General features: G+C 40.4%; 3 protein-coding genes and 1 long non-coding RNA gene across 5 annotated transcripts; 2 read left to right on the top strand and 2 right to left on the bottom strand.

Moving 5' to 3' along the window:
- Positions 1-12057: 12057 nt before the first annotated feature.
- On the bottom strand, positions 12058-12724 carry LOC123306354. Its single transcript, XM_044888324.1, has 2 exons — positions 12543-12724; positions 12058-12359 (listed from the first exon to the last, which is right to left on the bottom strand). Exons 1-2 carry the CDS (start codon positions 12646-12648, stop codon positions 12163-12165), a joined length of 303 nt encoding a protein of 100 aa, XP_044744259.1. The 5' UTR covers positions 12649-12724; the 3' UTR covers positions 12058-12162.
- A 3945-nt stretch (positions 12725-16669) lies between these two features.
- LOC123306355 lies at positions 16670-19688 on the bottom strand. 2 transcript variants are annotated; one of them, XR_006536900.1, is made up of 3 exons: positions 19628-19688; positions 19442-19569; positions 16670-16728 (listed from the first exon to the last, which is right to left on the bottom strand). It is a non-coding gene; the product is annotated as an uncharacterized LOC123306355 (long non-coding RNA). The 2 variants fall into 2 exon arrangements; XR_006536901.1 differs by lacking the exon at positions 16670-16728 and adding an exon at positions 19285-19346.
- LOC123306353 (probable cyclin-dependent kinase 9) lies at positions 16972-19568 on the top strand. Its single transcript, XM_044888323.1, has 2 exons — positions 16972-17217; positions 19438-19568. The coding sequence occupies exons 1-2, from the start codon at positions 17043-17045 to the stop codon at positions 19566-19568; spliced, it is 306 nt and encodes a 101-aa protein (XP_044744258.1). The 5' UTR covers positions 16972-17042.
- Positions 19689-24474: 4786 nt separating the features above from the next.
- LOC123306345 lies at positions 24475-26671 on the top strand. Its single transcript, XM_044888314.1, has 3 exons — positions 24475-24891; positions 25156-25926; positions 25992-26671. Exons 1-3 carry the CDS (start codon positions 24685-24687, stop codon positions 26040-26042), a joined length of 1029 nt encoding a protein of 342 aa, XP_044744249.1. The 5' UTR covers positions 24475-24684; the 3' UTR covers positions 26043-26671.

Below are 26671 nucleotides of genomic sequence, written 5' to 3'. Positions count from 1 at the left end.
GCTGGTTCATGTTTGTACATCGAAAATTCATTTGCAGTTGTATAGACTATTGATTGATTAATCAAAATTCTTCGTTGACTATTCCTAAAATGCTAAAGAATATTTTTTACCAAATGAATCTTTCGTCCAAAGTCACGTTTGTCCAATCAAAATTTTCATTGTTTCATATGCTTTATTGATAAAAAAAGCAAATATTTTCTTTTTATTCGTAATTTTACCAACAACTGCGAATTCATTGAGAATAACGTTGTTGCATCGCGGGTCATATTTGTTTACGAATTTCTTCAGTTGTCCAGGTACCATTCGCAAATGGAATGGAATGTAATGAAATGGTAAGAAAACCAATTAGGTTGTCTATCAAAGTCCTTCATCAGACAATTCAAAAATTGCAAAGCTTTTTCCTGATGGAATAAAATTGAACGAAATTCCTGAGGATATTGAGGTAATAAATGATAAATATATGCTAGGCGGGGTGATTGTCCATTATCCCCAACACTTTGTCGCATTTACAAGACGGGTTACAGGAACTTGGACAAAATGCGATGATATGTCACGAAAAGTGCAATCAGTCAAGGACAATATTTCTGTATATCCAGTCATCGCCATTTATATTAAATGTGGAAACTGATAAATTAATGTAGGTACTCGTAGACTTGTCCATATTTTTTGTTCCAAATAAATAATAGAAATGAAAACAGATGATTCAATTATTTATCCATACATTCCCCATAAATTGAAAAACATCAACAAATCCTTATTTGCAATTTTTGAATTGTCTGATGAAGGACTTTGATAGACAACCCGGACAACTGAAGAAATTCGTAAACAAATATGACGCGCGATGCAACAACGTTATTCTCAATGAATTCGCAGTTGTTGGTGAAATTACGAATAAAAAGAAAATATTTGCTTTTTTTATCAATGAACTTCATTGATAAAATAATTGTATAAAGCATATGAAACAATGAAAATTTTGATTGGACAAACGTGACTTTGGACGAACGATTCATTTGGTAAAAAATATTCTTTAGCATTTTAGGAATAGTCAACGAAGAATTTTGATTAATCAATCAATAGTCTATACAACTGCAAATGAATTTTCGATGTACAAACATGAACCAGCGAAAGACAAACGAACCTGAATGTTTTTTTTCGAAAATTGGCATTTTGTGATGCCAATATAACACTTTTTTTAAATTGTGTTTTATGGTTCTGCGAGTGAACGAATCGAATAATTGCCTAGATTGTAGTGGAATTGTGGAAAAGGCTTTGCCGCAATAGGGTGGAACTGCTCAGAAAATGCAATGAAAAATTCCCTTTTTTATATCTCTCATACGCTCCCTGGATAAATGAAAAAAAGGTGGACAAACAGACCTACGATGGACAAACAACCCTGAAATTTTGGTTTCAAAATTCGCATTTGAGGTTTCAGCTTCACACTTTCATTCAAAAGTTTCATTCAGATTGATTTCTATGGTTCTGTGGGTGGACAAATGACAAAATTTGTTGGACAAAAGTGGGCTGACGTTGGACAAACGATCTTTACCATAAAAAACACGTTTTCGCAATTTGGGTGAGCTGCTCAGAAAATGCGCCACAACAATTTCTTTTTCCATATCTCTCAAACGGTGCCTGGACAAATGAAAAAAAAAAAAAGTGGACAAACATGGACCTACGATGGACAAACGACCCTGAAATTTTGGTTCAAAAATTTTCATTTGGGGGTGCCAACTTCACACTTTCCAAAATTTTCAAAGATTGATTTCTATGGTTCTGTGGGTGGACAAATGAAAAAATTGGGTGGACAAACATGGACCTACGATGGACAAACGACCCTGAAATTTTGGTTCAAAAATTTTCATTTGGGGGTGCCAACTTCACACTTTCCAAAATTTTCAAAGATTGATTTCTATGGTTCTGTGGGTGGACAAATGAAAAAATTGGGTGGACAAACATGGACCTACGATGGACAAACGACCCTGAAATTTTGGTTCAAAAATTTTCATTTGGGGGTGCCAACTTCACACTTTCCAAAATTTTAAAAGGTTGATTTCTACGGTTCTGTGGGTGGACAAATGAAAAAATTGGGTGGACAAAAGTGGACTTACGTTGGACAAACGGTCTGTACCATCAAAAAAACGTTTTTGCAATTTGGGGGTTGTTAAAAAATCGAGGGTGTTATGATTTTGTAATTAAAGAGTAGTGGACTGTATTAAAAGATAATTGAGTTGGAGATGGTATAAAAACATTTATTGAGTATCATTCACAACCATAAAATGAATATGTCACCTGCATGAAGCTAATACAGAAAAAAGCAACTAATATTAACCACATCTATAAACTCAGAGAGACAATATCCAATTAAAAACAAGAGATGGTCCAGAGCAGTTCAAATGAGAAGTCACTTGATGTCAGACTTAGACGTTGAGGAGTTCAATAAATTCAATATCAACACAACGGTTACACAGTGATAGGGCAATCAATTGAAAATTGATTGCGAGAGCCTCCTTTTTCTATCAGAAAACGCGAAGGTTAGAATACTGAATTTTAAAGAGAAGACGCGAGAGTACAGAGAAATAGGCCCGAGGTGAAACTGCAATGTCTAAGTCTGATCATCAACGAGAAATCGATACATCAAATTTGAGTTGATCAATAATGTTAATGTAAGTATGAGCAGAACAAGAGTAGCACAAGTTGAATGAGAAGCACAGAATTAATGAATTTGAGAAGCACTAGAATATTAAAACTAATATGAAAAGGGCAATAAATTCCAATTAAATGAGAAGTTCAATAATAATTAATTAAATGAAAAGGACAATCATAATTAATCTGAGAAGAACATAGTATAATGCATATACATTGAGATGATCTTGAAGAGAGCAAAAATCTATCAATGTATTCAGCATTTACAGAGACGAACTGCTTACAAGTAAGCACGATTAGAACGTTCATCAGAAAAATAGAAGAAACAATTGATAAATTAAGAGAAGTCATGAGAGTACTGAGTTGAATAAATCTCTAATCGTAGATTTTGAGATGTGCTGAAGGCTGAGAAAACTAACATGCATGTTGAGTCCGATGAATGAATATAGAAGAGAAACAATGAGAGTACATATTATAAAGAGTAGACCATACCAAATGAGTAGACACGAGTGTTCGAGCAGAGTTTCCAGGGTGGAGCCTAGGTCGAGGTGTATCGAGCAGTATCATTGATCGTTTAACGAAACTTGAGGTGTTCACATCCTGTTCTGAGAATAACAGCTACATCCAGGGTCCACCCTGGAGAATATGAGGATTCATTCATCTGAAACTCAACACCAATGAATTAGTCATATGTATAAGAGGTGATCATAAGAGTTGTTATAAAAATGATAAAACTGATTCTAATAATAAAGAATATTACAGATGACAATGAATCAGATATCAATTCTATGAAGATGAACTTGAGAAGTTTCAATCCTGGTGCTACATACCCATTTTCATGTGAGAAGATCTAGAGAGGTCTGAAAATCTATATAAATTATGAAATATAATAAAATATATAGGTCTGAGACGACAATGGTTCGAGTTGAGTTGAGTGGACATTTCAATTGAGCAGTGCTCGCAAGGATTCGGAATCTATTTCTAGATTCTGAATCTCTTGCACGTGGACTAATTTCAGCAGAGTGAAATTATCATGAAAATGGAGTAATTAATAATTTTGAGTAGTCTGAGTGTACTTTACCTTATGAGAAGAACAATTTAGCACCAGGATTGTGCGAGAAGACTTAAAAATTGAGAATTAGAAGAGGTGAACGTAAAAATGAGGTGTTATAAAATCACACAATGAAAGCAGAGCGAAGTTAATTCAACGGAGCTAACAAAGAGAATCTTAAGAATAATATGGAAATGTGTAGTTTTTCACTCCTGAAAAACACGGAAAGTGGGGCCGCTGCGTCGTTCAGCCAGCGCACCGCAGAATCGTGGTACCATACGTGGCCACCGGAGCTGGTCAGGAGCGTAGGCTAGAGAGAGGTCGGAGGGGGGCTTCGCTCAATTTTTAACATTCCGCCCGCCATAACTAACAGCGTTAGTTATCGAGATGACTAGAGAGGTTGAAATTCTTTCTTGGTTGCTTCGTCTGAAGAGGTGACTGGTAGAATTGCTTTCTTCGAGATTGGTCGGGTTAGCATGGTCATTACTCGCCCTAATGGCCACTTACAAGGAGGCAATCGCTCGTCAGTGATGAGAAAGGGACGAGATGGTCTGACACGTTGTTTTGGTAATTGTCCCATAAGTTGTTGAGCTCTAATACCTCGTTGCCTTGCACATGTAACACACTTCAGGATGTGGGATTTCACTGGGGCTCTTCTTCCAATGATCCAATATTGTTGTCGGATGGTGGACAGTGTGAGTTGTGTACCTCCGTGGAGTGTTCGTTTGTGAGCAGAATCTATAATCAGAGAAGTCAATTGAGAAGCTCGAGGAATTATTGCAGGATGCTTGCTATCTGGGTCTAATAGAGCGTTGGTGATTCGTCCGCCTACACGAATGACACCTTCATGGTCGATGAACGCCGTGAGTCTACTGAACACATGTGAGGATGACAGAGCAGTACCATTTTGAAGAGCCTTGAGTTCTTGAGGAAAATACACTTGTTGAGTAGCCTTGATCCAATAGATCCTTGATTTTTCCAAGTCAGTTGAGGTGAGCGGAGTTGTGAAGTTCAGAGTTGAGGTGTGTCTGAGTCGGGCGAGGACTCTTAAACAGAGAGAGGTAATTCTTAACAGTTTATTGAGAGAAGAATACCTGTATATAAGATCCCACGAGTAGTCTTGAGTTACGGCCGTGAGGAGGTTCTTGGTGGGTCTTGCTTCAGATTCGGGGTCAATTGTCGTTGCCGGCTGACGATTGGGCCAGGAAGATTCCTGGCCGTCACCAGATGGTGACTTGGAAATCCATGGTGGTCCCGTCCACCATAGAGTGCTGTTCAGTAGTTGAGATTACGAGAAGCCACGAGAAGCACAGTCTGCTGGATTTTCCTTGCCGGAAACGTATCTCCATTGTGCACCTGGAGTTAGTTCTTGAATGAGCTCTACCCTGTTTCGAACAAAGTCCTTCCAGCGAGCTGGGTGAGATGTGATCCACGTGAGAGAGACTGTTGAGTCCGTCCACAAAGTCGTTGAGTGTATCTGTGTATCTAAAACACGATGAGCATAATTAGTTAACTTGGCCAAGATGAGAGATGCTGTGAGTTCGAGGCGCGGGATTGTGAGGCGTTTCAACGGCGTTACTTTTGTTTTCGAGCAGAGCAATGTGACTTTGGATCCTGTGGACGGTGAGCGGACTACTAGATAGAGGACTGCTGCCATGGCAAGTTGAGAAGCATCAGAGAAACCGTGAAGTTCTAAGGTAGCATTTTCTTGGGTGCCTACCCATCGAGGAGCACGTACACTGGCCAGTGATTTGAGATCTTCTCTGATGTTACACCATCTTTCTGTGAGTTGAGGTGACAGTGGTTCGTCCCATGACAGTTTCTGGAGCCAAAGTTCCTGCAACAACATTTTGGCCCTGATCGTGACAGGGGATACTAAACCAAGTGGATCAAAGAGTTGAGCGATATGAGATAACATAGTACGTTTAGTTACCACAGACCCAGATGAGCTTGAGTTGATCTTGAATGAGAAGTAATCCTCTTGAGGATACCAGAGGAGGCCTAAAAGTTTTGTTGAAGTAGGACAGTCGTCAAATGAGATCGGCGATGGTATCATTTCTTCCTCGGTTACCATCTTGAGCGTACTTAGAGAGTTCGATTGCCACTTTGCTAAGGGGAGGCCGCCCGCCATGCAGAGATTTTTCAGGTCGATAGCGATTTCTGAGAGTTCTTCTTTCGTGTCTGCACCACCATAGATATCATCAACATAGCGACCTTTGGTTAGTGGTGGAATGGCGAGTGGATACTTGTGACCTTCATCTTCGATGAGTTGGAGGAGGACTCGAATGGCCAAGAAAGGAGCAGCTTTGGTTCCATAGGTGACGGTGGTGAGGTGGTACGTCGCTATCTCATCTTCTGAGTTTCGCCAGAGAATGCATTGGAGATCCCAATCGTCTGGATGCACCATGATCTGTCTGTACATCTTCGTGATGTCTGTGGAAAACACAAATTTAAAGCGACGTACCCAGAACAATACATCAATCACATCTAACTGAAGTTTCGCTCCTGTGTGCATGATGTCGTTCAGTGAGAGGCCGGTTGAGGTGGGACTGGAACCATTGAACACTACTCGCAATTTGGTGGAGGAGCTGTCTGGCTTGAGAATTCCATGATGCGGCAAATAGTATCTGGGATGCGAGATGTCTGAGGGAGCCTTCTTCATGTGCTTGAGTTGTTCGTATTCAGTGAGGAAGTCCGTGTAGAGCTGGCAATATTCTTGGTTTCCCTAGAACTTGCGAAATTGTCCTTGGAGGCATCGGAATAAGGCACGTTGTCTGGAAGATCCCAAAAGATTAGAAGATGATTTTAATGGGAGTCTTACCATGTATCGTCCAGAAGGAAGTCGAGAGTGAGTGTTCTTGAAGTGGTCTTCACATTCCTGCTCGTCAGCAGTGAGGTGACTTACGGAGGTGGACTTGACTTCTTCTTGTTCCCAGAACTTTTCGAGAAGGCTTTGAAGGTCAGGTTCTTGAGTGGCATGGTATTGAGCAGACTTCTTGATGAGGGCATATTGGACCTAGGACCAACCATCCAAAGATCGAGAGCTGAGCTGTTGGAGTTGACCCATCTGGCCCTTGTCGGAGTTGAGGAAGAATGATGGAACCATAGACATCAGCACCCAATATGATGTCGATTGGCCTTGAGGTGTAGAACTCTGGATCGGCGAGCTTCAAATTGTCGAGGTGTGGCAAACGTGGTCGTATGCAACAATTGAAAGATGGTAGATTAGTAAATGGAGATGACAAGATATGAGCATTTATATTCACGGTTTTGTGATTGTGAAGAGATTTCAGTGTGATCAATACTGATCCTCTTGATCTTGAGGTGGCTCCACCAATTCCAACGATGGTGACGTTGGATTGGCTTCGAGGAAGGCTGAGCTGTCTTGAGAAGTCTTCAGAGATGAACGAGAGTTCCGATCCAGAATCGATGAGGAGTGCGTTGTACGAGATGACTGGTGTGATGAGCGGTCGATAATGAGATGAGCAGTCTTTGAGGGGTTTTGATGACTGTCTGAGCACTTTAGGACCTTTTCGAGGTGTCTGGCTTGGCTTCGCTGGTCTTTTGAGTTGGCTTGGATGAGGAGGCTTGAAGTGACTTTAGTGAGACGGCTCGACTGAGGTGGTCGTGGGGCCGTTTTGGCCGTTAAACGAGGAGGCACGATGCTTGAGAAGATCTTAGAGGACACTCTAGACGAGGCGACATTAGAGGCGGCATAGTGAAAGTACGAAGATTTCGGTCTAGAGCTGGGTCTCATAATAGAAACGAGGACTTGTTTGAGACGAACATTGAGGGGTCGAGAAGATCTTATAGCAAAGAGCAGCCTCGTATTGAGAAATGAGACTTCCCCAAGCTATGGGAAGTGAGGTGTGCCAGTAAGAGCCAAGCGACAGATCTACTTCAGAGGAGTCGACTGAAGAAAAGATCTGAGGTAATGGAGGCGTTCAGCATTAGAAATTGAGGAGTTGAATTACTTGAATAGTCGCCAGAAAAGACTGGTAATGAGATGTCTGAGCAGACGAGGACGAAGCAACCGGTTGAGATGGCGTTTGAGGTGGCTCGAGAGACTCCTTGAGATGACGAATGCTTGTAGAGATGAAGGCATGAGCAGGCTTATTAAGAAATCATTTATCTTACTCAAAGTATTCGTGGTCGAGGTGCACAATTTCATGAGAGGGCAGAGAAGACAAATATGATTAGTGAACGATGATGATATTCCAACTCAATTATCCGGCCCGAAGGACCAAATGTTAAAAAATCGAGGGTGTTATGATTTTGTAATTAAAGAGTAGTGGACTGTATTAAAAGATAATTGAGTTGGAGATGGTATGAAAACTATCATTCACAACCATAAAATGAATATGTCACCTGCATGAAGCTAATACAGAAAAAAGCAACTAATATTAACCACATCTATAAACTCAGAGAGACAATATCCAATTAAAAACAAGAGATGGTCCAGAGCAGTTCAAATGAGAAGTCACTTGATGTCAGACTTAGACGTTGAGGAGTTCAATAAATTCAATATCAACACAACGGTTACACAGTGATAGGGCAATCAATTGAAAATTGATTGCGAGAGCCTCCTTTTTCTATCAGAAAACGCGAAGGTTAGAATACTGAATTTTAAAGAGAAGACGCGAGAGTACAGAGAAATAGGCCCGAGGTGAAACTGCAATGTCTAAGTCTGATCATCAACGAGAAATCGATACATTAAATTTGAGTTGATCAATAATGTTAATGTAAGTATGAGCAGAACAAGAGTAGCACAAGTTGAATGAGAAGCACAGAATTAATGAATTTGAGAAGCACTAGAATATTAAAACTAATATGAAAAGGGCAATAAATTCCAATTAAATGAGAAGTTCAATAATAATTAATTAAATGAAAAGGACAATCATAATTAATCTGAGAAGAACATAGTATAATTCATATACATTGAGATGATCTTGAAGAGAGCAAAAATCTATCAATGTATTCAGCATTTACAGAGACGAACTGCTTACAAGTAAGCACGATTAGAACGTTCATCAGAAAAATAGAAGAAACAATTGATAAATTAAGAGAAGTCATGAGAGTACTGAGCTGAATAAATCTCTAATCGTAGATTTTGAGATGTGCTGAAGGCTGAGAAAACTAACATGCATGTTGAGTCCGATGAATGAATATAGAAGAGAAACAATGAGAGTACATATTATAAAGAGTAGACCATACCAAATGAGTAGACACGAGTGTTCGAGCAGACTTTCCAGGGTGGAGCCTAGGTCGAGGTGTATCGAGCAGTATCATTGATCGTTTAACGAAACTTGAGGTGTTCACATCCTGTTCTGAGAATAACAGCTACATCCAGGGTCCACCCTGGAGAATATGAGGATTCATTCATCTGAAACTCAACACCAATGAATTAGTCATATGTATAAGAGGTGATCATAAGAGTTGTTATAAAAATGATAAAACTGATTCTAATAATAAAGAATATTACAGATGACAATGAATCAGATATCAATTCTATGAAGATGAACTTGAGAAGTTTCAATCCTGGTGCTACATACCCATTTTCATGTGAGAAGATCTAGAGAGGTCTGAAAATCTATATAAATTATGAAATATAATAAAATATATAGGTTGTAATGAACCCCAGTTTTCTGAGGAAAATTGGAGTTCATCTTAGTGAATTTTTTCGTTTTAAATTTCCGTCTTTGAAAATATTTTAATTCTCGAATATTCCGTACGTTCATTCCGACAGGCGGAGTAAATGTAAAAAACCGCTTATCTGTATTTTACGTTGTTTTTCTTACATGCCGCTGAAGATTTCAACGTTTTTCATCTGTTGATATGCGATAAACCGGAGCTGACGACGTTTTTCAGTCTTGCCACATTCTGGAATTTTCAGATTTTTACCGTGGGAGGGGATATGCCTATAAAGGCAAATTTTCCCCCGCGACGGTCACTTTTGACTTCAGTTCTTCGAGTTGCATTTTTCGACTTTTCGACTGTTACTTCAGTTCGTCGGCTGACTTTTGAATTCCTTTCGCTTGAGTATTATTTCGCTTTCTAACGTGGTTTCTAACTTCTAGTATAAATTCAGTTGATTTTCCGTAGTACTTTCGCCGTTGAGAATAATCATTTTGTGTTATTTGCATCAGTGCTTAGAATTAATTTTTTGGTTTTTTTTTCTTTTTAAATCCTTTGAGTTTCGAGTGCTTGAAACAAAGGAGGTGGGTCCCCGTCTGTACCGTCCAGTTTCTTTGTTAGACCTACGCCGTTACTGCTTTAACTTTGACACTGCTGTACTGTATCGTTTCCTGTTGTATTTTATCGTTCTTTACCCTGTTTCGCGAGTCTGACTTTTCCCTTCGCTATCAGTCATGGCGTGTTAACCCTTGGGGTACTGAAGGGAAAGTTCCGTCAACCCCCCTGTCCGCGTCATAAGTGTTAAATCCGAAATCTCTTCTTTTCTGTCAGTCATGGCGTGTTAACCCTTGGGGCAGAGAATAAGAGATACCGCAAGTAGTCAGTGAAATCCCGTAGTTACGCTAAAAATAGACATTTTCTTCGCTGTCAGTCATGGCGTGTTAACCCTTGGGGCAGCGAATAAAAGTCTCGAACAGATCCGCCCTTATTGTGTTTCATTCCCGGAGAAATACAACTACACACCGATACCGTATAGCAAGTCCTTAGCATTCGTCAGTTCTGGTTGGCGCATTTTTATTGAACCGTTGATTTTTCACTACACCCGGTACAAATTTCATAAAGTGCTCGTGACCGGATAAGATTTCCCGAATGTATTTTCACTGATAGAATCACTCATATTTTATATCACACATATCTCCCTTGTACATACAATTAGTTTCCGAAGTTGTGAATAAACTTTTACATAGTTCGATTTTGACTTCTTCGTTGTCGCTACTACCCTAGACAACACCGAGCTCTGTCTCTGGCTAGCAGCTACTCTGGTAGGTTTGCTATTCTTCCTATTGAAAAGAATAGCTGGCGCTCGAGATTAAGGATTCTCCGAGAAACGCGCGTTACAAAATGGCGCCCGAGCAGGGACAGTGCAAAATCCAGTAGGAAACAACCGAGGTGCGAAACATTAACCGGACAGTGAGTGAATTCCCGAAACAGTGAGTAAAACCTAAGAACAGTGAGTAACTATTTCTTGAACCGAGAACTGTGAAAAATTAAACTTGATCTGTGTTTTATTACCTGCCATCCTGTATTGAACTGGTATACTGTGAATTGAATTGGACTATATTCTGAAAATTTTCCTATTGTTGAAACCTATTGGAAATTATTTAATTATTCCTTTTGCCGATTACTTTATTGAGTTATTGAAAACTGAACTGTTGTTGCGCCGTTATATCAGTGAAAATTATTTCCGATTTCTTATTATTTCTGATTTATTGAATTGAACTGTTTTAATTTCGTATTGAAGGTGAGTGAATTTCCGAACATTGAAAATTTATTGTCACAATTGGTAAAATTTAATAGGTTTTATTTACCTATCAGTTTAATAGTGAATCACCTATTACCCTATTGTTAACTTGTCTACCTGCTGTTATTTTCTTTTGACCTGTACTGTTGAAACTTACCAATTATTTCTGATTTTTCTGAAAACTGAAATTCGATTTTTGCGATTTATTTTCTGGATATTGAACTTGAAAAAAAACTATTTGGAAGTTAACCTGTGCGTTCTGGTGCGGTTCGAATTTCGGGAAATTTTCCGGACTATACGAAACGACTGACGAGTGTGTGCGGTATTTCGCGAATATTTTCGGACTTTAGTGGAACTGATTGAAATTTTTTTCGAGTAGCGTTGGACTTGTAAAATTTTTAGTGTGAAACATCGGGACTTAAATTATTTTAGTGCGCCGGGACTTGAACTTTTTTTTTCTGATACACCGGGACTTAGACTTTGTTTTTTTTTTTGGGGTTACACCGATACCCACTTCGAGCTTGAGTGAGTAAGTTAGCCAACGATTAACTCACCGGGTTGGACTTAGAACTTAAACAGATTGTGAAAGACATACCGAGTGTGAAAGATTGGTGCGTTCTGAATCGGACTTCGTTGAAAATAATATGTCGAACATGGATGTAAACCGGTTACTCAGTGATGAACTTACATACGAATTACAACTGAGAGGACAATCGATACCGGGTACTGTGATGACTAAACGGAGTCTACTACGACAAGTACTTCAGGCTAATGAACCTCTATTACCCCCAACATCATTGAACCCCACCTCGGAGATTGAGATTTGCCAAAATAAACTCACCGATTTAGTGGAATCCCTTCAGAACTTCAATCATGAGAATGCGGCTAACGAATTTTCGCGAATTTACACCCGATTGATACACATACAAGGAAGGCTGGACTTTATTGTTACTGCAGACACAACACAGTTACAACTAGTTGGACAAATGAAGGCAACTACAGCTAAGGCGTTGGAGACACTAGAGGAGCTACGTCAGAAGAGTAATCGTGAACGGCCGCAACCATCTAACCGACATCGGAGGTCTCTCTTAGATGTGGAGGTGCCCAGTTCGCCTGGTGTGTCACCAATCCAACCGGAACGGATTTCAGGGCTCCGAGAGCCATCGCTTATCGACTTGGGAGATGGTGTCGACCCTCCTGTAGCGGTCGATGTCTCACATACTGGAACACCTGTAAGGAACCCAACATTAGAAGAAGTCATGAATGAGACAAGGCAGACATGTACAGCATTACTGCGACAGTTACCAGCGATACCTCTCACGCAGTCACAGGACTGTAGAACAACAACACCTGAGGGTCTGACACAGGGTAGATGGATTAATTCTACACGAAGGGTGTCTTTTCCACACTTACCTGCACCGTGGATAAGTCCTAACCGACCAATTGTCACTACACCTGCCAGATCAGAACCGGAGTCCCGATCAACAATACCGACTGTCCCTGTACACAAATGGAACATTTCCTTTGATGGCACTGGAAGTGTGACCGGATTCCTTGAGGAAGTGGAGAGGCTGGCTGAATCCCGTAAAGTGTCCCTGGAACAAGTTTTCGAATCAGTTTATGAATTACTACGGAAAGATGCAAGGGATTGGTTTATTCCCAGGAGAGGTACTTTCGAGGACTGGGAAGATTTTTCCAACCAACTGAAAGAAGCATTTCTGCCTGTCAACTATGAGGAGAATCTGTTGGAGGAAATAAAAAGACGAACACAAGGACCTGAAGAAAAGCTGCTTCTGTATGTTACCCGGATGCAGAACTTATTCCAGAAACTCACCTATACAAAACCATCCGAAGTGGAGCAGATCCGACTCATCCGACAGAGGTTGATTCCGCCCTTACAGCAGGCCTTGGCATTCCAGGAGACCAAGACGTATGATGAACTTCTCCGTAAGGGAAAAGTTTTTGAACTGGTCCAGTGGCAGATGAGCCAGTACAGCAGGCCACCCTCAAAACCAGGTTTCGTGGAGGAACCTCACCTAACGTACACTCCCCGCCAACTGAACCGATATCAGGCGAGTTTTTCTGTGGATACTGGAGAACAGGTACAAACAACTGAACACAGGGAATCCGTCCCGCCGACACCAGCCAACCAGACACGACTTTCTCCGCAGGGGGAAAGCCGTCCAAAATCACACCGATCCAGAGAGTCAATGGTCCAGCAACAGGAATCACACCGTCCAACTTCTGGAGACAGGTCCGAAGGTAGATCCGGAACTTCAACACCGCCACCCCGCCGTCGAGCCGAAAATAACCACGCTGACCGGACCCAGTCATCATCAGGGAGGAGAGTGTCCTTCCAGACACAGTGTTTCCGATGTGGTGGATATGGCCACATGCGTCGAGAATGTCGCAGGCCACCGAAAATATTCTGTTCTCGATGCCAGAGGGAGAACATTCTATCACGAGACTGCCCGTGTTCGGAAAACTAAAGGGGAGATTGGAGACGGAGTCGACCACATCTCCCGGAATCTTGACTCCACTGACACCGACCACCTGTAATGATAACCGACCGTTAATAGAGGTCAAAATAGCCGGCGAACACTTCCAAGCACTGATAGATACAGGAGCGACCAGGAGTTTTTGCAGTCAAGCCGTTTCCGATCGGTGTGAAAGTAAAGGAATCACAGGACAAACAATGCACAACAGTTTCGCAGTAATAGCGAACGGACAAACCACCGTCACACCGAAACTGTACACCACCACCGTGCAAATTTCCGACTACACACTGCCTGATTTGAAATTCTTACTGGTACCAAGCTTACCGGTAGACATTATTCTGGGGATGGATGTTCTGTCGACTTTCAAGTTTTCCGTGAATCTTAGTACCGCCGAGTGCTTTCTGGAGGGCCGACTGATCTCGAAGCCGATGGCTCCCGTCGAAACCGCCGCAGAGGTTCACACCGCCGAAGAGCACCTATTGGAACTGACAGAATCTCAGAAACAAGAACTGGAGGCATTTCTGACCGAAGAATTAAAGAAGTTCGAAGACCTGTATGGTACAACCGACCTGATTGAACACAAGATCAAACTGAAACCGGGCACCGAGCCGATCAAACAACGATACCGACCTCTAAATCCGAAAATGCAGGAGATCTTCAATCAGGAAGTGGACCGTATGTTGGCTGAGGGAGTGATTGAACCCTCCAAGTCACCGTGGAGTTCACCTGTTGTATTGGTCAAGAAGAAAGACGGAAAGTACCGTTTCTGCATCGACTTCCGTGCTGTTAACCAAGTGTCTGTGAAAGATGCATACCCGTTGCCGTACATTTCTGGGATTCTGGACAAACTCCGAAAAGCGAAGTACATCTCCACACTGGACCTGAAACAAGGATACTGGCAGATACCATTAGCAAAGGAGAGCCGTCCGATTACTGCATTTACCGTCCCAGGAAGAGGTCTGTTCCAATTCACCGTGATGCCGTTCGGTTTACATGCAAGCCCAGCCACCTTCCAGAGGTTCCTAGACACCGTCATTGGCCCAGAAATGGAACCGGAAGCGTTCGCTTATCTGGACGATATAGTTGTCCTGGGGGAAACTTTCGAGGAGCACCTGGAGAACTTGAGAGAAGTATTCCGACGGTTGAGAGAAGCTAATCTTCGTCTCAACCCCGACAAGTGTGACTTTGTGCGAAAATCCCTAAAATACCTTGGACATGTCGTCACCTCCGATGGCATCTGTACCGATCCCGACAAAGTGTCTTCGATAGTGTCTTTACCAATACCGAAAACCGTCCGAGAACTTCGTCGATTCCTTGGAGTTGCCAGCTGGTACCGTCGTTTCATAGAGAACTTCTCCGATTTAGTTTCTCCGTTGACTCGATTACTGCAGAAGAAACACCGTTGGAAATGGGGAGAAGACCAGCAGAAGGCCTTCGAGCTTCTGAAACAAAAACTCACAGAATCTCCGATACTGGCTTGTCCAGACTTCACCCAACCGTTCGTTCTGCAAACTGACGCCAGTGACATGGGCCTTGGAGGTGCCCTAACACAAGTGATCGATGGAGAAGAGAGAGTAATCGCCTATGTGAGCCGAACACTAAACCCCGCAGAGAAAAATTACTCAGTGTCAGAAAAGGAATGTCTCGCCATAGTATTTTCCATAGAGAAACTGCGACCGTACCTAGAAGGATTCCATTTCACAGTAATTTCCGATCACATGAGTCTGAAATGGCTAAACTCCATCAAGTCGCCGTCCGGAAGAATTGCTCGATGGGCCGTTTTCCTTCAGCAATTCGACTTCGAAGTCCAGTACCGTAAAGGATCGATGAACAAATTAGCCGACAGCCTGTCCCGAAACCCGTTGCCGTCCCTAGATTCCGTATGTTTGTCCGAGACAGAAACAACCCAGTGCCAATGGTACAACAAAAAGTTACAGGAGGTGGAAAAAGACCCAGCAAATTTTCCTGACTACGCCGTTGAAAATGGAAAACTGTTGCGACATTTCTGGGACTCATCCGACTTCACAGAAGATGGAACCGGCCAACCCTGGAAACTCTGTGTACCATCCGAACAGCGAACAGAAGTACTGCAGGAAAACCACGACTCAGAACTAGCAGGTCACATGGGGATTGCTAAGACGATTTTACGGATAGCCAGAAATTATTACTGGCCAGGGATGTTTAGAGACATTGCGAAATACGTGAGGAACTGCACATCGTGCCAAAAGTACAAAGTTTCACAACAGAAAACCCCTGGTAAGATGCAACCACACCGAATGGCGAATGCGCCGTTCAAAGAAGTATCCACGGACATAGTTGGACCATTGCCACGGTCAAAAAAGGGAAACTCCTACATCGTGGTAATGCAAGACCGGTTCACAAAGTGGGTAGAGTGTCGTCCGTTGCGGAAAGCCACCGCCAAAACTGTTTATTCGGCCCTCTACGAACAAGTCATACTGAAATACGGTTGCCCAAAAATAGTAATATCCGACAATGGAGTACAATTTGACAGCAGACTATTCAAGAACAGTCTCCGAGAGCTGAACATCGCTCACCGTTTCACACCACCGTATACCCCTCAGTGCAACCCTGTAGAAAGAGCTAACCGTACCCTGAAGACTATGATAGCACAGTTTTGTGAAGCCGATCAACGAACCTGGGATGAAAAGATAGGAGAGTTAACGTTTGCCATCAACACCGCTAAACAGGAGTCTACTGGATTTACACCGGCATTTTTAAATTATGGAAGGGAACTAGAAGTCCCGAGGGCGATTTATTCGACAAACCCCCACAATAACGAAATGAACAGAGAATCCAACCGTATAGAAGAAGCAAACAGAGACATGACTTACCGTACTCAACAGATCAAACATCTCCAGGAGGCTTATGAGTTCGTCCGTACTAAACTGTACCGTGCCTTCCAGCAACAGGCTCACCACTACAATCTTCGACGAAGAGAAATCCGATACCATGTGGGAGATAAAGTTCTACGCCGGGACCGTCCTTTATCCTCTGCCGTTGACAGTTTCGCCGCCAAGTTGGCTCCGAAGTTTTCCGGACCGTTTACCGTCGTTAAAGTTGTTTCACCTGTCGTCTATGACCTGAAAGATACAGAGGGTAGAAAAATCACTAACATACACATTAAAGATTTAAAACCATTTCATGCATAATAATATTATTGACATGATCCGTTAACCGTTCTATAAAGATAACCTCTGAAAGGAGGAAATCCGTTATTTTTTTTTTTATCCGTTACCGAATATATATTATTTTTCCGTTACCGAATATACATATGTATATAATTTTTCCGTTACCGATTATATTATTATTTTCCGTTTACCTGTTGATCTGAATAACTGTAGTTGCTCGGCCAACCAGAACCAGTGTTCCGTAAGACAAAAGGTGTCTAGTTAACATGTTTCAGATGGAACATTTACACCTGGGGGAGATCTTGGGAGAAGGCAGCTTTGGGCATGTCTATAGAGGCCAACGACACGGCCAAGCAGTGGCGGTGAAAAGGACTATGTTGACTCACCACGCCATCCAGGAAGTCGACATACTCAGGTCCCTAGAACATACAAATATAATACCCCTGCAAGAGGCCATCATAGAGGGAGACTACCTTTTTATGGTAATGCCTCTGTGCGACGAGGACCTAAATGCCTTCCTGCGTCGAGAAGGGCCGAGGAACCAGCCGTCTCGGTTCTTCCGCGTGATGCGGCAGTTAGCAGCAGCCGTGACGGAGTGTCATCGTCGGCAAATAGTACACCGAGACATCAAGCCAGCCAACATCTTACGCCGCCGGTGCCGATTCCTGCTAGCAGATTTTGGGTTGGCCGAAACACTCACCACCGCCCAACCCCTGCTTACCGAGCCAGCAGGAACCATGGTGTACTGGGCACCGGAACAGCGCAGGCTAGAGCCGTATGACACGTCCGTCGACCTGTGGGCGTTGGGGTTAGTGGCCGTAGAGGTGGCGACCGGCCTACCGTGCCGTCAGGGTGAGGAGGAACAGCATTGGGCCTCATCCCTGGACGACAAATACCGTGCGGAGATGGAACGGTTGAGATTCCCCGTCCGATGGTACATCGAGGGTTTGCTCCAGGATAACCCGTCCCACCGGAGACCTGCTGCACAGTGGGAGTGGCCTGGAACCGATACCGTCCTGTTAGTTGAAACCGTAGCTCAGCCACCCCCACTGATACCGGTGTCCACACTGAGACCAGCACCGCTTCCACCAGTTGCTCCGTTAACGCCACCACCCCAACTGTCTCCCGTCCCACAGGAACCGCCAGCACCAAAGAAGACACTGATTTTGCCGTCAAGAATAGCATCCAAAATCCAGGCTCAACCGAACCCCCGTCTGTGGTCACCCAGTCTTCGGACTGAGGTCATCGCCCTGATACCGACCACCGTCAAGGGCAGACGCCGGCTCCGGCTGAAGCTCAGGTTTCCCTCCGGCACTGCCCACCGTCTCTGGGTGCCAGTGGATTGAAACCGTAAGAATTATCTTCCTGAAAAAAAAAAAAAAAAAAAAAGAGAAATTTGCGCCAGTCAAACCGTGTGTTCACCGTATAGAAATGAAAATACCAGGTAATAATGATCTTACCTCTTTTCAGAACACCGTCTGACGGCAGCAACATGAGCGACTCAGACTTTCTGGAACGACTGGACGAGGAGCTGGGTCTTGTCGAGCCACTAAAAGACCAGGAACCGGAATCTCCTCCCCGTCCTGTGCCGTTGCCGTTGGGGGCACTCAAAGCATTTGGTCGCCCCAAACCAAACACCTCTTCCGCTGTCACCGACCGTTCCACATCATCACCCAGGAAGCAGGAACTACAACAGGCGGCTGTTCCGGCTCAGAGGCGGAATGCAATGGAAGTAGGCTTTCCAACTGAAAAGAGAAATAAGCAAGATAAACGTTATTTCATAAACAAGGGGAAGATTGCCAAACAACCGGATAATCGTCAACATGATATCCACCGACACAACAACCGTCCAGATAACCGTCAAATAACAACCAAGATTCCAGCCCGAGTACGTACAGTTGGCACAATGGGGCCCAATGTCTACTTAGAACTTCGCCCTAATATGTGTTGGAGATGTGGCCAAGGGGAGCACAGTCGAGCACACTGCACCGGTACCCCGATTCTCTTCTGCAGCAGTTGCGGCCTGCTAGGTACATTAACCAGAAATTGTACTTGTCAGTCTCATCACCGTCAACGCGAGGCTGCCGTCCAATGCGATATCCCCAGCGCATCCACCCAATCCGAACCGCCCCGGAAGAAATCGAACAAGGTCCGTATGCCAACCAGTAGGGAGTTAGCCCTCCGTGCCTGTCCAAGATGTCGAGAACTCCGTGAGGCCAAGGACAATAGCAAGGAGAAATCACGTACAACTGAAGCCCGTCACTAACTTAGTTATAACCGATTACACCGTAACAATTCCGTTCAAATTCCGTACAGGCACCACCGTTGACCGAAATACCGTATCTACAGATTTTCATCCGTTCAGCATGCAATTATAAATCAAACCTGTTAAAACTGTCCGAAAAATCTGTTATTTATGTAAGGAATACCAATAAAGGATACTGTTTCACCTTGCAACTGAGTATATCCGTCTATTAATCCAATAGATCTAACCAATTTCTGTCCTGAACCGAATCGAAATTATTGTACCGTCAATTTAACACTGTTTACCTGAAGAAAACACCGTCTACCTGAAAGCAGAGTACAGAGAAAAACCGTTCCAAGAAGAAAGGTTGACCACGAAGAACGATGAAGATTGGAGAGTTTATTGTTAGAAATTACCCACCTGCAAGTTTCATACCGGATCCGAAAGTCTCAGCGTCCGTGCAGCCGGGTCACACCAGTCCATTGAGCCCCCACGTCGATCTGTTGGAGGCTTTCCACCTGTTGCAGCTCCCACGATTCCTGGGTAACCTACAAAACCACGATGGAATTCAAACACCCGCCAAACACAGTTAAATTAGGTACTCACCGGAGGGATGAAACGTGACACGTTTCCGACCAGCGATGAAGATGAATTTCCACATAGAGAGGGAGGATTTTCCACTGTTATACACCATTTATCCACGGAACGCTGAACAAAGTTCTTTGACAAGGTCTGAGACGACAATGGTTCGAGTTGAGTTGAGTGGACATTTCAATTGAGCAGTGCTCGCAAGGATTCGGAATCTATTTCTAGATTCTGAATCTCTTGCACGTGGACTAATTTCAGCAGAGTGAAATTATCATGAAAATGGAGTAATTAATAATTTTGAGTAGTCTGAGTGTACTTTACCTTATGAGAAGAACAATTTAGCACCAGGATTGTGCGAGAAGACTTAAAAATTGAGAATTAGAAGAGGTGAACGTAAAAATGAGGTGTTATAAAATCACACAATGAGAGCAGAGCGAAGTTAATTGAACGGAGCTAACAAAGAGAATCTTAAGAATAATATGGAAATGTGTAGTTTTTCACTCCTGAAAAACACGGAAAGTGGGGCCGCTGCGTCGTTCAGCCAGCGCACCGCAGAATCGTGGTACCATACGTGGCCACCGGAGCTGGTCAGGAGCGTAGGCTAGAGAGAGGTCGGAGGGGGGCTTCGCTCAATTTTTAACAGGGGTGCTGCTCAGAAAATGCACCGAAAAAAGTTTTTTCCCATATCTCTCAAACGGTGCCTGGACAAACAGACCTACGATGGACAAACAACCCTGAAATTTTGGTTTCAAAATTCGCATTTGAGGTTTCAGCTTCACACTTTCATTCAAAAGTTTCCAAGATTGATTTCTATGGTTCTGTGGGTGGACAAATGAAGGAATTTGGTGGACAAAAGTGAACTAACGTTTGATAAACGATCTCTACCATAAAAAACACGTTTTCGCAATTTGGGTGAGCTGCTCAGAAAATGCACCGCAACAACTTCTTTTTCCATATCTCTCAAACGGTGCCTGGACAAATGAAAAAAAAGGTGGACAAACATGGACCTACGATGGACAAACGACCCTGAAATTTTGGTTCAAAAATTTTCATTTGGGGGTGCCAACTTCACACTTTCCAAAATTTTAAAAGGTTGATTTCTACGGTTCTGTGGGTGGACAAATGAAAAAATTGGGTGTACAAACATGGACCTACGATGGACAAACGACCCTGAAATTTTGGTTCAAAAATTTTCATTTGGGGGTGCCAACTTCACACTTTCCAAAATTTTAAAAGGTTGATTTCTACGGTTCTGTGGTTGGACAAATGGAAAAATTTGGTGGACAAAAGTGGACTTACGTTGGACAAACGATCTGTAACATCAAAAAAACGTTTTTGCAATTTGGGGGTGCTGCTCAGAAAATGCACCGAAAAAAGTTTTTTCCCATATCTCTCAAACGGTGCCTGGACAAATAAAAAAAAAGGGTGGACAAACATGGACCTACGATGGACAAACGATTCTGAAATTTTGGTTCAAAAATTTTCATTTGGGGGTGCCAGCTTCACATAGCTCAAATATATAAAAAAGATACTTTAGATAAATCATAGTCCTATGTACTGAGAAATTACATAGATCATTTCGTCAACAATACTTGTATATTGGTAATCCGTTATAAGAAACTTTTAAGGAGAAAATCTGTAATCTCTGTGTATGCTCAATGTGCACATAAGCAATGTAAAAAATTTAAAATTTTCATATCAACAATTTCTGCTTCAGTGAAGATATACAGTACCTCGTTGAATTTTTATCATAAAGAATACTTGACTGCACAAGTTAAGGGTATGGAGAGAGACATGGTCAAGAATCAATTACTCAGACGCAACCCAGCTAGCATTTCAATGTCTTATAAAAATCCTGTAAACGTTTTCAGCACTTTTTTATAAGACAAGTGAAAGTCCTATAAACTTTTTAATCACGTATATACAACACTTATTCAACCAAAATGGGCAAGATTTATAAGACAATTTAGTTATTTCGGATAGCCCGGTAGAGCACTTTAGAACTGTTACAGGATTGATGTATAAACGTTTAGCGAACTGTTATACGACATTTAATAGAACTTTCGGAATTATTTTTCATGCCGCATACCTGTCCTGTTAATGAACTCATGTTCCAATATATGACAAATATACAACTCTTATACGACCATTCATTACTATTTATTTTTCGGTCAGGTAAAGGTCTATTTTGTGATTCTGATGATATCTATAAAACTATGCGATCGTTTAAATGTGCCCCTATAGTATACAAACTAACTATTCTAGCACATGGAGAAATATATGTTCCAATTTTTCAAGTGATGAATCTTTGTTACTTGTTACAGCGGATAATATTTATGATCTCTGTAAATGTAATGTCTCCAAATTCGGAAGGTATTTCACATGGCAAATTAATTTTACTGTGAAATAGATGGCATATATGATGCTAAATTTTCACGGGCTTCAGAAATAAATAGTATTTTGAAAAAAAATCTTTGTTAAAGAAAAAAATTTATTTTTTATTTTTGTTCTTGCTCCATTCAATGTGCTCTTCTACTCAATATTTCATCGATGATATATAAAGAACAAAAAAAATTCACATACTGGAACCAAAATTATAATTTTTCACACATTTAATTTTTTTTTTACAATATGGCGGATAATAATATGTGTGTTGCTAGTTTTTAAAATGGCGTCTTTTCAATGTATTTTTCTGACGACAGATGAAACTTTTATAGAACATATTGGTTCTGTTAGGTACTTCAATAGAATACTTATACAACCCTTGATATTTACTGCTGCCAAGAATCACAGGCCCGTATTCGAAAAGACTAAATCTATTAGAATATAGTTATCAACAATGTGGGTAATAGAAATATATATATATATATATATATCTCTAGCAAAATAATGAAACATGAAGCCAATAAGTCAATATAAGTAAATCAAGATTAACACATCTAGTTCAATCATCGTACGTGGGAAAGGCCATATATTTGCTACAATTACAATAATATCCAAATGAAGTCCATTCAAGAATGATATTCACATCTCGGGTGGATATGGAATATCGAATTTAGGAATTCATGTAGGTAATGTGGATAAACATTGATCTATTTATAGGCTTATAATATGTGAATTTATGCACTAATTGGTGACAATTTCAATTTTGTACAGCTGTTCATGTTCTAAATTGAATGGACTATTTATTGAAAAGAGAATATCCCCATAATTTTTGTAAGTATCGTAAAAATTGGTCTTGATATATACTTCAAACATGCAACGCTTTATGAACTGTGAACATTTGAAACCAACTTTTGATCGAATTTTAATACTTCCGGAATGTTTTTGTCTCTGGTTTTCTATCGACTTCCATAGAAGTAATTTTTTATATGTAATACAACCTTTTCAAATTCCATTCCAAGAATTATTCGACATGACTATTAGTCGAAAAGTACATAATATGACATATATTTTACAAATATCCATTGCCTAAGCTATCTTGAAATTGAGAAATATCAAAATGTTATTGCTGACTTGTCAGTTTCGCCGGCTTACACGTTTATCGCTTTGAAACTAGCTTAGCTTTGAGTACTTTCTCACTAAAAATGAAATCAGTGAACTAGTGATATCATGATGATGATGAGTATCAGTGAAAATCACTCAGAGGAACGTATCAATTCGTTAGATTTTCATAATATTGAAAAATCATTTTTCAACAAGCCCGCGCGTTCAACCTTTTTCCCGCACGTATTTCAAGTTGAAAAGAGTCACTTTCCCAAAAGGTGCGGGAAAAACGCCTGCTATTTCTTAATGGAATGGATTAGCAGGGGTTTTTCCCGCACGCAAATATTATAGAGTAATTGAATAGTAGAATTAATGTCTGAGAATTAAATAAATGAATATATTGACGGCATGCAGACATTTCAGAATTCAATAATTGTCTGCATGCCGTCAATATATTCATTTATTATAGAGTAAATTAAATTCTATCATGTCTCTATGCACCGAACGCCAACGATGAGAAAACCATGGTAACGACATGCAGAATTACGTCTGTCATACTTATATATGAATTAATCAAATCAAATTTGATCTGTTTCGTAAAATGGATATATTTATATATTCTGAGAATTACACGATATTATAACTGGCATATCTCTTTCATTGACATATTCAACTCTTCACAAGCTGTTTTTAGGAGAAGACTGTGTGCTTATACGTGTAGAAATTATTAGAAAAAGAAGATATTTTTAAACTTTTCTTCCCTTATTATTCTTGTGATATAAGTTCATGATCATTATTGTAGGTGGTTGTTTTCTTGTATTTTGGTGAATCCTTGTTATTGGGTTTTCCTGTTAGGAATCCTGTTTATGTTAAATAAATAAATAAATAAATGAAATTTCAAGCGCTTGTAGAAAAAATATTGTTCCTAACTCTTGCGGAAAGTATCTTGCCCGCACTTGATAGGAAAAATAACTATTTTGGCAGCTGAATCTGAATGAAATGTAAATTTTGTAGAGGTAATATTACCTATATATCTTGACCAAAAAACTTTTGAATACATCTCTGTAACAACTAATCTGCTTGTTTCATTAAATGATACTCAGATACCTTCGTTCCACATTTATAGAACTAATTAGTGTTATTATGCTACATTAACAACACCATATAGAACATATAGAACCAGTAATGTTGCATCAAATTCGGTTTATATCATCTTTGCGACAAGTTGGTCATATTGTGTCGCGAAGAGAACTCTTATAGGACAAATCATATAACCTCACTTTATTTCATGTGTGAATTTGCGACAAGATCGTCATTTTGTGTCGCGAAGAGAACTCTTATAGGACGAACCATATAATCTCACATTGTTTTATGTGTTCATTAGTAAATCGTGTTAGTGTGTCTTGCAAGAAACTCGAAATAACTTGTGAATAATATTCAAAATAGTAGAAACAGTTGAAAAAGGCAAAAGTGAACTGACCATTGTTCCTTCTGCGTGGGAAAGTGGGGGAAAATTATCGTTGCCGAAATTAAAAGCAGAAAAGCTTGTTAGAATTGCAGATTCAGTACCAAGTTCTAATTGGTTAACTATGCCATGCAAATTGAAAAGAAACCACTTAATAAATTATGAAATTGCCGAAGAAGAATTAGATAGAATGTCAGATCAAGAGGAAACTGAGCAAGAGGAATCATTCCTTGAAAAAGTGCAAATCAGAAAAAGGTCAAGAGTTCCAGTCTCAAGTAGAACTGATCAAGATCAAAACAATAATTATAATAGTTTAGCGAAAGTTTGCCTGGTGAGTATTTGTTAGACTTTTCTTTGACTTGAACCCTCCAGATTTTTTCTAAATTTAAATATGTTAACTTACTCCAGTGAAAAATTTAGGAAAATCAGGAAATCGCATCCAGCAATCACTGCTGGATGCGATAACTCGTCAATTGGAAATATTCTTAGAAATATAGTTTATACTTTTTCTGATGTACAACTTGAAAAATGCTCAAATATAATAGGAATTCCAAATTCGAATATCTATTCAAACTGATATTTCCTTGTTTTTTAGGAGGCAAACAAAATTGTTGACACTTCAGCTTATGAAAATGAAGCAAACCATAGTCAAATATATACTGTTGACCTCATAAACTCTACTGATGCAACAGAATCAATAATAGTTGATTTACCCAACCAAGGAGGTGTCTCTCAGTTGGATGATAGTAAGCTTGATGCTATATTATCTAATCAAGCCCTCATATTGGAACAAATTCAAAAAAATGAAACAAATTGTTTGACAATTTTTGAAAAACTAGCTACTTTAGAAGCAACTTTAGACCATATATGGGAAAAACAGAAAAGTTGCATATGTAAGAATGAAGTTGATAGCATACCATTAATTTCTGATGGTACAGAATTCATTCAACAAATTGATTGTTTGGAAGACTTGAAGAAGCTAGATGAAAAATTAAGTGATAATATAGAAATGAGAAGATACATAGAAAAATTGAGTTTTATATGTGGAAGAAGAGGAAATGGAAATGGATTAGATAATTGCTACTTATTAGTGGACAAATTATTTACTAGAAAGTTCATGACCCTTTGTTCATGGGCAGGAGGATCTAGAGATAAAGAAAAAGAAAAAATTCCATTTAAAACTTTCAAAAATGTCATAAATGTGTTTTTTAAAATCATTCATTTATCAGACAATGATTTTTCATTGAGAGAATGCGAAGACTTTTTAAAAAATGTTATTCGCCATTCATCCAGGAGGAATAGTACCGCTCCAACACGGTGCTCTAGACAAAAACGGCGCCAAAAATCCATGCAGAAGATTCATCAGGTTTGTTTCAAATACTAGTTGTGCTTTTTGATGACAATAATTGATAAGCATTTTTTTATTCATAGGTTGCAGATGGACATGATGACATTGATGCACAGGAGAAAGAAAACATATAAAGAAATTTCATTATTTATTCAATTTATTGTTTTTTTAACATTAACTATATTCTAGAGAGCCAAAAGTTATTTTGTACAGAAGCCAGAGTTTATTTTGTTATAAAATATGTGTCAAAGGAATAAATATAGTTTCATTTTTATGATTCATAATAACCATTTTACATTTAATACTACTTATTTCATATGATTTTGGAGTATCATATTGTATATTTCTCACCTTGAAAATATTCAAGAAAGAAGATTGTATTGGAATATTGAACAGATCTTCTAGATTTTTAATAGGAGTTCCATAGATATACAGTGAGCCATTTTCTGAAACGGCATATTCCATAGCAACAATCTTGTTATCTTGAGTTAAAAACCATTTATTTGGAAAATCTGAGGATAGACAGAATCCATTTAATTCGAGTTTGGAGAAAGTTCCAGATATATTTTTCTTTTTCAATATAGGAAAAGTTTGTGTAACATTTAGGGAGTCTACTTCACATTCCACTATTTCACTCATTCTTTTTGCAACCTGGGCCAATGGCAAGTTTCCATTTCTCAATTGATTTTTTATCAGATAAAGTCTATTTTCGAATGGATAAGTATCAAAAGTTAACAACGGTCCGAATTTTCTCACTTCATCT

Source organism: Coccinella septempunctata, chromosome 2 (genome assembly GCF_907165205.1).
Source record: "Coccinella septempunctata chromosome 2, icCocSept1.1, whole genome shotgun sequence".
NCBI classification, from domain to species: Eukaryota; Metazoa; Arthropoda; class Insecta; order Coleoptera; family Coccinellidae; genus Coccinella; species Coccinella septempunctata.
Note: the sequence above shows the minus strand (reverse complement) of the source record. Positions and strands in the feature narration are given on the sequence as shown.

Coding starts and splice junctions, on each gene's coding strand:
- LOC123306353 (XM_044888323.1), top strand. CDS start 17,043: ATGTTTCAGATGGAACATTTACACCTGGGGGAGATCTTGGGAGAAGGC. Junction 17,218..19,437: donor AGAACATACAAATATAATAC/CCCTGCAAGAGG, acceptor GTTAGAAATTAC/CCACCTGCAAGTTTCATACC.
- LOC123306345 (XM_044888314.1), top strand. CDS start 24,685: ATGCCATGCAAATTGAAAAGAAACCACTTAATAAATTATGAAATTGCC. Junction 24,892..25,155: donor GTTTAGCGAAAGTTTGCCTG/GTGAGTATTTGT, acceptor CTTGTTTTTTAG/GAGGCAAACAAAATTGTTGA. Junction 25,927..25,991: donor CCATGCAGAAGATTCATCAG/GTTTGTTTCAAA, acceptor TTTTATTCATAG/GTTGCAGATGGACATGATGA.
- LOC123306354 (XM_044888324.1), bottom strand. CDS start 12,648: ATGTTCCATTTGTGTACAGGGACAGTCGGTATTGTTGATCGGGACTCC. Junction 12,360..12,542: donor AGGACTTATCCACGGTGCAG/GTAAGTGTGGAA, acceptor GGTTCCTTACAG/GTGTTCCAGTATGTGAGACA.